The following is a 14,029-nucleotide window of genomic DNA, read 5'->3' on the forward strand; positions in this document are numbered from 1 at the left end:
TGTTTTGCATCCTTATTGTTACGATCATAGTAGGCATCTCCAAACATGGCTAAGCTAGAGAGGTCAGTTTACCTAATATGAACTTATTAGAACTAATCAAGTAATTAAAGAGGAAGTATCAGGTGGCTAATGATATTATACACACTTGCTTTTGCAGAAGCACTCGTGGGACACGACCTTGTTTGAGCGTGGCCTGAAGTTCATGGTATCACAGGCTTCTTTACTATTTGGTGCTGACAAGCAAGGAACAAAATTGATTAGTTGAGCAGTTGATTAGCACTATCATTCATCCAGGAACATGATAGAACAAAATAAAACTGTTCTATTGAGAAGTTTAATTGATTATTAGTTCTTTTACCTTTCACTGTTGGTATCATTGACCGCACAAACTAGCTAGCATGTGTCCAACAAACCAACATGATGTGCCCAGTATGTCATGGGACGCATATTGGGTGCAACCGGTTGTGTGTGCAACTCATAATTCGCGAGGTCCTCTCGAGCTGCCAGAAAAATAATAAAACAAAAAGGAAAAACTTTATTTTTGCCACTCTATATTTTCCAACTTTGCTTATGCCACTCTAGAATTTGACATATCACTTTTTTCCACCGTTGGCTTTCAACAATGTATCACAAATGTCATTCTGTGGCAAATTCAATAATTTTTCATTTCATTTTTTTTCACTCTTAGATTTTGACAATGTAGTATGATTGCCACTATGACAAGTTTTCTTTTGCCACAAAATGGCAATTTTGATGTATTGTGAAAAGCTAAGATTGGCAAAAATGAGATGTCAAATTCTAGAGTGGCATAAACAAAGTGGGTGATTGCTAGTGGCAAAAACAACGTTTCCCCGAAGGAAAAAACATATACATATGATGTATTATATTTTGTGCACTTATAAAATGCCATTCAATAGTATGACTTTATAAACCTTATAGAATAAAAAAATAGACATGTCAATTGTATCATAGGTACATGTTAAATGGATGCACATATGCATATGTTGGGTACCATAAATTGGTTGTGCTAAGCATATTGTTGTGTCCTGTTTGTACTCAAGGGAAAGTATGTTTGTGACAATGAAGATATTTCACATATTTGTATACGACCTCTAATTAACATAGAATTCAAAAATCTGGAACAGACAAATCTCTGATCTCAGCTAACTATCAAACAACAAGTTAGTAAATGAATGTCACTGATTGCGATTTTTTTTTGGTATCTTACCAAGCGGACCATTTGATAATTAGTGAATGAATGTGTTCATGTGATTAAAATGTGTCCACCAAACATCCGTGCACATAACGGTGATGACCTACACATGTGCATGTTGGCAACAAAAGTAGATTATAATTATCCACTGACAATGTAAACTATCGGTATATGCAGGTTCTTAGCTTTGGTTCCTCTGACGAACGAAGATCGACTACCCAATCATATAGAAACTACAAGACAACTAGTTGGTGAGCCTATAGAAATTATGTGGTATGTTATAATAACTCAAACAATGTTCATCCATTTTTTCGTGGTGGCAAGGCTAGGAGGTAGCAACTAGCTCACACAAAATGATGCTCGGGTCAGACTCTCGCTACCCTACGCCGGGCTCATGGTGAGATTTTCATCGAGTGATAAAGCACCACATTCTATGATATATATGGTTTAGCTAGTTAAATAAGTCACCATGCACATCAAAGGAGGCCCAATGAGCTTCTCTTATAGGACATGACGAACAAGAGCCGTGTGCTGCTAGAGCACAACCCTGTCAACAATAAAGTTTATGTGCCTTCCCACATCAGCAAAACCGCCTACTAGGGGGCTCCACCATTGAGTACGTCGACGAGGCCTTTGATGAGCCGCCCATCTTGCCGTCTGACCCCCACAAGAGGGTCGGCTTATGTTTCTGGTCCAAGTTATTTGTAGGAAAGGTAATCATGCATATAAATGGTTCTTATAATTCAAACTAGTTCTGCTGGCTCCCATTCTTGCTATTATCTAATAAATGTTGTTTTGGACATTGACATTTATCTACATTATCCACATTTGATTTGGACGCGGCAATATTGATTCGGAGCTCATGTGAGTGCTCAAGTGAACAGTGAAATCTAGAAAATGGAAAGAAAAATCTGAACCTTTTTGTGCCAAACTTTGACAAATGTTTTGATTGGTTGCAAATTTTCTTCGCCGGATGATATTCGTGGAAAACATGGTGAAAAAACAAAATTGATGTTAAAAAATGCTTAAACTTTGCAACCAATCAAAACATTGGTCAAAGTTTGGCACAAAACACTCATACTTTTTTTCTACTGTTCACCCAAACTCACATGAGCTAAGGATGAGAACAACACTTACACATTTGATTGTTACTCCCTCTGTAGTGATCTAAACACTATTATATTTCTTTAGGGAGGGAGTACTTCCCAATATTACACACGTTGGATGCACACTTTCTAGAACGAAAAGCATTTAGAACCCAATTGAAATATTTGGAACGACAAACATTTAATATTTGGAATCCAATTGAAACATTTAATATTTGGAACGACAAACAGTTAATATGTATTTATCAATGTTGCACATGCTGCTCTTCTACTGCAAACATTTACCATATACTTGTTCTCTGATCATGAGTTCAATGAAATATTGCAAGAAAATATATACACAGTAATTTCACGTGTCCTCTTGACTAGCTCGGCATCTGGAAAATCAAATTAAAACCGATATGTTGCGCATTTTAATTGGTTAGTACTTCCACCATTCCCTATGGGTAATTAAATCCATTAAGCTACGCGTGAAAGGCGGTTAACCAGCTATGCCACGTGGCGTAAGCTGGTAGGCCACGGTGAAAACTTTTGGAATATTCTTTTTTGATGGAGGTGAGGAATTTTTTATATTTTTTTCGTTTTAGATGGAGGTGATGACCCCACATATTTTTTTTAAATGGAAGACTATGCAAAGTGGCACTCGCTGGTAGGCGGTGTTGGTGATTTTTTTACTTCTTTTTCTAGATTGAGGTGAGGATTTTTAAAAAAAATATTTTCCTAGATGATGGTGAGAACTACATGTATTTTTTTAAATGAAAATAAGCGTACAACTTCCTTTCAAGTGGCGCCACCGGGTGGCGCCCCAACCACTAGTATCACATTAACTAGCTAGCATGTGTCCAGAGTGTCAAGCAATGCATATTTTTTGCAATTGGTTTGTGACAGTGTGAGCAGTTACACCTGAGGTCCTTTTTAGTTTCCAAACGTATTAGAGAAACATATGCACATGTTAGCTTTAAGAAACAAAACTTTTATACCTTATATGAAAAGAAAGAGACACAAGTGAATCGTATCTTTATCTCTGGCACAAGTAAATTAGTGCGATTATGTATGTGCTTGGTATTAGAGAAATCAAACACATATGAAGTAAGCAAATCTTTGCTTGCAACAAGTTAGTGAATGAGTTGCATACATGTGAATAGTATGTGTTCACATATAACGATGAGGACCAACCATCCACCAGATAGGTTGGAACTAAAGGCAACTCCAACGCGCCGACACAAACAAATTCAGATTTTGTCCGCTTTTTATTCGTTTGGGTCAGTCGAGCGAAGGGGCATGTCCGCTTTTTGGTTTGGGTAGGCCGGTGTGCCCAACACGGCCGATGCATGATCCGCGTGCTCATTAAAAAAATATTAAATACTCATAATTAAATATAATTATACAATAAAACAGATGGTCAACAGCCAGTCGAAGTCCACTTAAACATAATTAAATTTAAAAACTAAAAAAGGATGCTAACCAGTCACCCAACCGCCCAGCACGCAGCCCTTGGCATCACCCTCGTCCTAAAGGCCAGTGAGGTCGACCAAGTCCGGCTGCCACACCGCCCGCACCGTCTGCTCAGTCGTCTGTTGCGCCGACGGCTCTAATGCGCGGCGCACGCTCCTCTGCCTCATGCTCCCGGTGCTCCTCCTCTTCTTCCCGTGCCCAGCGGGCACACCTCTCCTCCTTGCGCTAGGTCTGCATTTGGCACTCCCCGTCAGACCGCTTCTCTGCCAGCTTGCGCTACCTCCAGTGCTCGAGATATGCCGCCTCCTGCTCCAGCGTCGTGCCCAACAAGATGGCCGACGCGCTCACCCACTCGCGCAGGATGCCAGTCCATGCATACGTCTCCTTGATGGTGGGTGGTTCAGGCGCGGCCTCCGTGGGCTCCTCTTGGGTTTGACCGTCACTAGTTCAGGCAACAACGGCGGTGGCGGACGGTAGACCCAGTTCCCCACCGCCAACAGCTGGAGTGCCTCCTCCATACCCTGACAGCACGCGTCCTCCTCGCGCTGGGACTCCTCCAAGGCGCACTGTAGCGCCTTCTTGAGTGTGGCCTGGTAGGCCGCCGCCTCCTCCTCCTCCAGCATGACAAACGGGGGCCGTGGTGCATAGTTGGCATCGAGCTGGACGCCTCGCGGCGGAGCACGTCATGCTCAATCGCGAACCACATGTTCCCAGCTGGCGGAGTCCATCGTGTAGGCCGGGTTATGGTGTTGCGTCAGCGTGAGCTGGGCACGCCACAGGCGGATCTCCTCGGCGCGTGCCCTCGTGGACCGCGGCGCCGCCAGCACCAGGATGCGGTGGGGGTCAAGGTGCTAGCCATGGGGAAGTTCACGTCGGGAAATGACAGTGGGAAACGGTACTCCGAGTGGTACCGCGTGCAGTGCACCGGGACATACACACGATCCCATGGTCGGTGAACCCTCCCTACTGTTGGCACCAGCACCCACCGCGCCGGCCCGCGCGACGACCTGGCGCCGGCATCGTGCTTCGCCTTGCCCTTCCCCTTGCCAAAGAAGCCAGCCATGGTTAGCGCTAAGGTTTCATGTCGCCGGCGAGGGAGCTGATGTGGCTAGATGTGGACGTGAGTGGGAAGTGGATGAGCCCCCCTGCACGCTTGCATTTAAAATAAGCGTGGACTCCGGACGCTTCCATGCAAGCCCGACGTCGATGGATCGCATTAAATATGGCCGCGCGGTGGTTGAGCGGCCAGGCCAACATGCGGGCCCAAGGCGGACACGCGACATGCCCATCTCATGTCCATGTGGATGCAAATATGCGACGGGAATGCGTCCAGACAAATAGCGAGTGGACGGATTTTAGGTTTGCGTCGGGACGTTGGGCTCGCATTTTCGTCGGTTCGGACCCAATCGGGCACGGGCGGGATGCGTCTGCATGTTGGAGTTGCCCTAACTATGCACGTGCACATTGACGACTGAAGTAGAATAGAAGTAACCACGTATTGTTACCCATCGATTTGGTAGGGTACTTAGCTCCAGTTCATCTATAAAATGAAGGTTGACCGACGGACCACCAATATTCTCATGGTGACTGCATGAAAACCGGCCGGTGAGCGAAGAGATTGGGATGTATCGGGATAGTAACTGAAACAATGTTCAGGCATATCGTGGAATGTGATGCGCACAGTATTGTTCCACGCATTACACCCGTGGATGAGGAGAAGGATGTCATGTCTACAATGGTTAGGTAAGGATTTCTCATCCAGTCATCCAGCACGTGTCACATATCCCAGCAGTCTCATCGTGCATCTCGAATAAGGGATGCTAAGTTGTAATATCAGTGACGCTACGCTCGAACCTGGAGAAATACAAGAAAACACAAAGACATTTCTTTTATGAATAAAAGAAAAGAAAAACATCCGAATCCCCAAATGAAGTACTAATGTTTGTAGAACACTCAGAATAAATACTCCCTCCAATCCGTACTAATTGTCGCTGATTTGGTATTATTTTTATACTAAATCAGTGAGGGAGTAGTTTATTTTTAGGAAAAATAGTAGGAAGCCCAGGAATCATCCATTGGGCTTGATTCCTGCTCCATCCACGGCCTGCCGGTTGAATATTCCTTTTGGTAGGCCGAGATGTGCATGAAACCCACTTCCATCTGGTGGCTAGAATGGTGGAGGTTGACCTAGTTTTTGTGCAATCGGATATCCGTCTTGCCATTGCTAGTCATCACATTTTGGGGATGTTCCCGACCAAATGCTTCCACAGTCCACACTGTCCAGTGAGAAATTTACAAGCCTCTTATCACTGTAATCTGGAAAACCAAAGGAGTAAAATGCGTCGGAAGCCACTGAAACTATAGAGACAGTATAGGTCAGTCCTCACACTAACAAACTGAACACTAAATATCTTTACGCTGTGTAAAGTATCCATCTACGGTGGAAATCCCACCCCCAGTATGTATTTCGCTAATGAAGCCACATATCTAGTGTGACGCACCCCGGCGTGAATTCTTTTATTTCCATTTTCATCAGTAGGATTGACATTTTATCGCCATTGGAGCGATTCCTTACCTGGCGCAAAGATAGCGTAAAAGTATAGGCCAAAAGCGGGATTTGCAATATAATCGGTATAAAAACTTCATATTTCTGCATGCAAAATAGCATTCAGCAATATTAACTTTTATACCTTGCATCAAAAGGAAAAGAGACAAGCTACTTGTATCACGGGTGCCAGTTAATTGGACAAACATATATATCCATATGTTTGGTAATAGAGAAACACAAACTTGTACTCCCTCCGTTCCTAAATATTTGTATTTCTAGAGATTTCAACAAGTGACTAGATACGGAGCAAAATGAGTGAATCTACACTTTAAAATATGTCTATATACATCCGTGTGTGGTAACTATTTGAAATCTCTAAAAAGACAAATATTTAAGAACGGAGGAAGTATGAAATAAGTAAATCTTTTGTCACAGCTTAGCTACCAAACAACAAGCTAGTGAATGAGTTGCATTCATGTGAATAGGACGTGTCCACCAAACAGCCGTGCACATAATGATGATGGCCAACCACCTTCCGAATGGATTACACATGTGCAAGTCGGCAGCCTGAGTAGATTACAAGTAGCCGCTAATTGTGTAAACCATCATTCTTTTAGGGTTCTCAACTCCATATTCTAGGGTTCTCGGCTCCGCTCCAGTTCATCTATCAGACCAAGATTGACCAATCGACCACCGATATTCACATAGAGAACACACGACAACCGGTCAGTGAGATGCTAGAGACTGGGAGGTATCGGGATATTAACTCAAACAATGTTTAGGTGGGACTTGCAGTGGGTGATGATTCACTGCATTCTATACCATATATCGTTTAGCTGGTTAAATTAGTCATGTTGCACCTCAAAGGAGTCCCCTACGAATGTTTCCTCAAGGACACGACTTAGAAGAGTGAGCTGTTGATGGAGCACAACCCCGTCCACAAGAAGGTGTATGTGCTTCCCAACAGCAGAGATGCCTTCTGTGAGTGTCTATTCAACGTCGAGTAAGTCGATGAGACCTTCGACGAGCCACCCATGTTGCCTCCCACTTCCACGAGTGGGCAGATGCTTGTTACTGATCCAAGTTCTTCACAGAAATGGTAATCATCTATAGAAATGATTCTTATAAACCAAATTAGTTCCATTGGAGTAGGATACTCCCAAGCTCATGATTTTATCATACATGTCGTCTTGAACATTGACATTCGTCTCCGGCATATGTATAAGTTCGACATTTATTATACATATATTAATACATATTATCAAAATATATCTTTATAAAATCCTAAAGATAATATTTTTGGCCTACCAATACTAACATACTTTTTAATATTAAGTTACACAATTTGACTGCACATTTTCTAGAATTTTACTAGATGATACCCCGCACGTTGCAGGAATTTGTTGTAGTATATAAATTTGATAAGAACTTTTTGTCTGAAATTTAAATATGAGAACGAATACTGACATAACATATGATTTACCGTATTTGTTTCTTATACAATTGCATAGCTATTTACAGAAAAATAAGTGGTATTTGGCATGCATGTTGAGAGAAATAAAAGTAGTGGGTTTGGTGAGGTGCGGTGTGTGCATGTTAAGTATAGTAGCATTGTTCATGAATGTTGAGACACATAGAAGTAATGGGGCTGATGAGTGGCATGCGTGCATGTTGACAACAATTACAACTTATAAGGGGAACGGGTTTATCATTTCGCTGGGCAGAACAAGTCAATGTACAGTTGGTCTTCAATATCATCATAGGTCAGACAAACTTGATGAAACATGTAAACACTCAAGTGTATGATGCGTCACATAGATTTACTGCATGGACCACCACAAACTATCCTTTTTTCATTCCCAACAAGGCAACAAAATCTTGATGGAACCTAAGAAGAAAAATCATTGTAAAAACCTCAACAGGTTTGTGTCTTACTGAAAATAACAGATAGTTCAACGGTTGAACAATGACAAACCTTTAACATCCATCTCCAACAAAAGTAATTCTTACAACCGGGAGCCTTTCCATAACCCTGCATTGACAAATAAAATAAGTAGACCATTAACATGGCAAAACGACATGTAGCAAACGGATGAGACTTGCCTGCTCCCCGCGTGTATGCCCATCCGTGCTCCCGCATACGTGGCATGATTTGATTGGAAGAAAATAAGGCCCGACCCCACCCCCTTAAAATCAGGGGGGGGGGGGGGATGATTAGATTAGAAAGGAAAAAGGAAAAAGGACAACCGTAGGATGAAGTGGGAGCACGGATGAGAGCATGGGGAGGGAGCAGGCAAGCCGGATCCGTAGCAAACACCTAATCTGCATGCGCCAGGTTCTCTAGGCAGCAGCGTGTACGGTTCTAGGCTGGAGCTTTTTTCTTTTAACACAGTACAGACGCAAGCGCTCATACATACACGTATACATTCATCTATAAGAACGCACACACTCACACCCTACCCTTATGAGCACCTTCGAGAGACTGAGCCGGCATATCATTTAGGAAATCACCGTAGGATCTCATCGTCGACAGGAACGTCTCCTAAAATAAATCCAAGAATAATGCGAACACCAGACTGAAACCCTGGTAAGCTGAGAATACCATTGTTCCTCTAACCATCCTACTACATGTTGGTTCACGTTGTAAGCGGGAGCTCATGCGCCCAGTTTGCACGAGGCTGGAACGTGTGTGTTCGAGGCCATCACGTGACATGCTCCCACGGAGCGCTTCCCTCGGCCTCGACAACACGGGCGTCCAGGCCGGAGCTCACACATCAAGTCTGAAATATTTAGAAGTAACAACTTTCAGCTCTGATTCAAATCGAAAAAATAATATTAATATCACATTTAATACTTGATTGTTTACATACATTGCATGCATGACAATTAGGAGTTCAAATTGTCTACATCCAAGCTAGATCCAGCGTGTGTTGGGGAAGAAGCATGGAACTCATCAATGTACGGACTGATTAAAGCGAACCAGATGCAGCTAGTTGGTTCATTTAACTTGCTGTTTGTCCAGGCAGTTGAGCTGATGAATAGGGGTACCTTGCATATTGCAATATACAGTATAACACTTTGGATATATACCTGGCAAGATTCAAAAGGAGCTTCTCTGAATAAAACACACCCTGGCGTATCATGCTTGTTACTAGCAGAGCCTTCATAACCATGCTGATTGCAGAGCTCCAGCCGCCATGCTCCGTCCATCTCCTTCTCCTGGGAGAAGAAGGAGAAAGCACCTGTCATACCATGTCAGCACATTTTCTAATGGACCATCGATCTACAACATTCAGTAAATCAGTCAGTCAATATATTTCGTGTTTAAGTAGTGTAAAACTCAACACTACTACTACTAATACCAAATACATAGCTCCCTCTCTCTACTCTTCCGTTAAATGTGGAGCACGTTGATTTTTCTTCAGGGGCCAACTCCTATTATTGCTCATGTCCAGGCAATTTCTCCCTCCCCTGTATGCATATCCACAAGCTGTCAACACTAGTGCTCCTCACTGGACTCTGCAACCAGTTACCATGCTACTGAACAACTAACTTTTTCATAAGCTTCAGGCCTCTGTTCCAAGAGAACAAAATACGATTGCAGATACTCTAGCCAAGGCTGCGTATCATGCAGGAGCAGGACATGTGAACTGCACATCCCCCAATCTCAAAAACAATATATTAAATAGCATATTCAACCAGACCCATAAGTCATATATAACAGGGAAAGATCGGCAAGGTCCCTGGCTCCCTCAGCCGAGCCGCGACACTTCCGCAGCCAGGCTAAACCATTGTTGCATCATGAAGAGAGTTGACAACATCAGAGAAAAGAGGTGGACTAATAAACTTAACCATTGACAAAAGAGGTAGACTAATAAACTTAACGGTTTGCTTGGCCAATTGCAAAATGTTAACTTGTGCATTTTAGTTACAGAACTAAATACCCACACGGGAATTATAAGATATATGAAAACAGTAAAAGAGCCATCTGCTAGCATTCACAACAATCACTACTTATAAGCGGAACTGTTTTATCATATACGCTGGACAGAACAAGTCAAGGTCAATGTGCAGTTGAGCTTCAATATCATCATAGTTCAGAAAAACCTGATGAAACATATAAACACTCCAGTGTATGATGCATCATATAGATTTACTGCATCAACTGCGACAAAATATTATTTATAGTTGCCAACAAAGCGACAAAACCTTTATGAGATCTAGGAGGAAAAATCACTGTAAGACTTCAACAGGGTTGTGTCTTACTGAAAACAACAAATAGTTGCCAGTTGAACAATGGTGCATCTTTAAGGTCCATCTCCAACAAAAACAATTCTTACCCTGGGAGCCTTTCCATAACCAAGCATTGACAAGTAAAATAAGTAGAGAATTAACAACACAGCAAGATGACACGTAGCAAGCATTGATGTATGATAGGTTTAAGTACCCTCAGCTTGAAATCTTAATTTGTTTCAGAAAAAAGCAGACCATGACAAGACCTATCTGCTTGACAATTACCACCTCTATAATAACAAAATATAAGACAATTTTGCAGTTCAAATTGAACTGCAAAAACATCTTATATTTTGTTACAGAGGTAGTAAAAGTTAAAACCAATTCTAGCACGCTTTGACAGTTACTTTGGATGTTAAAATACTGGAGTTCTTGTGTTTTCAGATCAAACATGGTTGTGAAAATCAAACAGACACAGGTATCAAATTTTACTATTCGCCAATGAACTTCAGTGATATATTTCTCTAGATGAACACACCCAAGTGGCAGAAACTAATTCAAGTACAGATTATGTCGTCAGTTGGAAGTAATGTGCCCCCAAAAGTTAGCAGATTATGTGCAGCATTTCGAACAAACAAGAATACTAGGGGGTTGTAATTAAGAACCTGCAGTCGCTACCAATATCCAGACCATGTATTCAGAGTGATGGATGTACATGATACCAACTGTTTGGTGGCTATATTCACAATCACACTGACCAAAGCAATAAATTAAGCACTCGGTTTTAGACAAACTAAAGAAGAGGTAGCTCAGTTATAGAAGACAAAAAAAAAACTGCTAGTGAACCTTCTGGTGGTGCTTGGCACCAAGAATTACCCACAGGACCAAAACACAATAATGAACTAAAAATCTTAAGCTGCCATCCAAAATAAACACATGATTTATGGGCCTATGGCCATGGTGCAGAGCATGAAAAATCCACAATACACAATAATAAATTAGTGCTTCTTTGTCTCAATAACATTACTAGCAGCAAGTGCTTCTCCATTTTCTGGATAACATTACTGGCATAAAAATGAACAGAGGCACGTAGGTTTACTTAAACTTAAATGATGCCAACCCTCCTCCATGTGAGAGTTCGAGGTTTAGCAGATAACCTGTACAAGTGAGCCCTCCTCCATGACCTGATCTCACACTTAGTTTCAATATGTGTGTTTAAAAACATGAATGAGGACAAAAAAGTTCATAACTGATCCATGGTTTCTTCTCTGCTGAGTGATGACACTACATATCAGTATTCAGGGATCAAATTAACAATTCCATCACACATTAGCAACGACCAACCCAGCACCTAAGAGTCATACAACAGCCGACAACCAGATCATAGCCCGTTCTTGGCTCATGTGAATCTGAAATTAGCCGCCATTTCCCCTTTACAAGCAGCATCATAGTCTTCTTCGAGGTGTGGTGCAGCTTCCTTGTAAGGGCATATGAACTTCTCCCTGAACACCTTCTCAGCCTTCTTGAAAACAGTACTGTAGCTCGGGTCACGCATGAGCAATCCATTTTCCTTGAGAAACTTTACAACATAGTACCGGGGCCTGAGCCGGCCCTCTAGGCTGTAACAGACAATTGCCGGCTGTTGAGCAATGTAAGCCGGTTGCAAGCCCACCTCGGAGATGAGGAACTCGGACCTGCGCTGCAGCGATTCCTTAGCCCTCATGAGCAACGCTGGAGCCTTAGAAAAAGCAATGCCCACCTCGGCATCCGACCACCTGAACGCTTTCTTCAGGTGCTCCACTTTGGCGGCGATTTTCTCCTCGCTGAGGAATGCAACAGCTTGTAGCGCATGTCTGAACATCTGAGACCTACGGGGTACACCAAGACCTTCGGCGCAGGCCACTGCTGTCCGGATGCGTTCCGTGCTGATGCTGAGCAGCGATGGCCTAATCACGTAGAGCTTGGCAATATCGCAAACACCTAGCCCGCACTCCTGCAGGAAGGTGACATTGGGCTTGACCACCCGCTCGAGGTCGGCGCCGAGAACAGAGCCACTCTTGAGAGCTCGAAGGAGGTTCTCGGAGGACCCGAAGAGGGGCAAGCAGTACTGCAGCCCGGAGATGATGGATCTACAGCGGAAAGTGGCGCCGGCGAGCGGGACGAGGCGCGCGATCTCAGGGCGCGAGAGGCCGAGGCCGGTGAGCTCCGCGACATTGGGGCCCAGGGTTTTCTCCACCTTGGCGCAGAGGAGCTGCGGGTCCTTGGCGACGACGGCAGCGACATCGGCACCAGAGAGGCCGAGACCGGCGAGGAAGGCGAGGACGGCGTCGGGATTGGTGGGGGATTTGAGGTGGGAGAGCTTCGGGGCGGCCTTGAGGGCCTGAGGTCGGGTGAGGCCGCAGGTGGCGACGAGGTAGTCCTCCGCGGCGAATCTGGCGCTTGGGGAGATTGCGGGCGCTACGGCAGAGACAGAGAGGAGGCGGCGGAGAGGGGATGCGGGAGAGGTGGCTGGAGAAGAAGAGAGGAGACGGGCGATGATGGAGCTTCGTAGCCGGAGCATGGCGCCGCGGCAGATAGGGGAGAGATGCGACGGCGGCGGCGGCGGCGGCGTGGGAATGGCGAAAGCGCGACGGCTGCTTTTCTTTTCTCTTTTTTTTTTTTGCTGGGGGGAGAGAAGAGATTACTACTACTTTTTTTTTAGTACTTGCGTTTTTGTTTTTTGTTTTCTTTGGCGTGATGTGCTGCAGTTACGAGATCTCCCAAACATAGATCAAACATCAACTAAATTACACAAAAATTTACGATCAAACATAAATTAAAAGTGACATCATTTACTCGAGACGCGGTGCAGCATCTTGTGATGTTCGCGCTGTCCAGCGCCAGCTTGAAGTCAACAACTTTGGCGATGCTAGTAGGCAGGCCGCCGACTAGAACAACAGAGAGGGGCACCGAGAGGGAAATATGATGGAGAAGCTCGCTCGTCATCCCGGAGTCGCTCGCTCGTCATCATGGAGTACGTGGACGAGGACTTGAACGGGCTGCCACTCCTGCCGGACGACACGCACGACTGCGCCACCGCCGGCCGGCTTCTGGGCTCACTTGATCGATCAAAAGGTAAAGCCAGCAGACGATCGATCATATTTGCTCGTGTGGTTTTAGTTACTGAACATTGTCCTGCAGTTTGAGCGGCCGATCTGGATGTCCTTTTGGTCGACTGTAGATGGTGGCGAGGAGCAGAAGAAGGGATGGAGCCAAGGGGATCCTGCTACTTCTGGAGGGGCAGCTGAAGGGAAAGAGGTTCTTCTGCGGTGATGCCATCCGCCTCGTGGACATCGCCGTCGGCGGGCTGGTGCACTGGCTGGGCGTCGTCGGGGAGATCTGCGGGGTGACGCTCGCTGGTCGCCGACGAGGAGTTCCCCGGTCTCTGCCGCAGGGCCAAGGCCTATGTCTAGGAGGTGCATGTCAAGCGGTGCC

The 14,029-nt window shown here is 44.4% G+C and overlaps 1 protein-coding gene across 1 annotated transcript; it reads right to left on the reverse strand.

Moving 5' to 3' along the window:
- Positions 1-11,755: 11,755 nt before the first annotated feature.
- LOC123072480 (transcription termination factor MTERF15, mitochondrial) lies at positions 11,756-13,221 on the reverse strand. Its single transcript, XM_044496033.1, has one exon. The coding sequence runs from the start codon at positions 13,113-13,115 to the stop codon at positions 11,955-11,957; it is 1,161 nt and encodes a 386-aa protein (XP_044351968.1). The 5' UTR covers positions 13,116-13,221; the 3' UTR covers positions 11,756-11,954.
- Positions 13,222-14,029: the final 808 nt, after the last annotated feature.

The sequence above is a fragment of the Triticum aestivum genome, chromosome 3B (assembly GCF_018294505.1).
Source record: "Triticum aestivum cultivar Chinese Spring chromosome 3B, IWGSC CS RefSeq v2.1, whole genome shotgun sequence".
NCBI lineage: Eukaryota > Viridiplantae > Streptophyta > Magnoliopsida > Poales > Poaceae > Triticum > Triticum aestivum.

What these genes read in the sequence shown, in the direction of transcription:
- LOC123072480 (XM_044496033.1), bottom strand. Translation starts at nt 13,115, where the DNA reads ATGCTCCGGCTACGAAGCTCCATCATCGCCCGTCTCCTCTCTTCTTCT.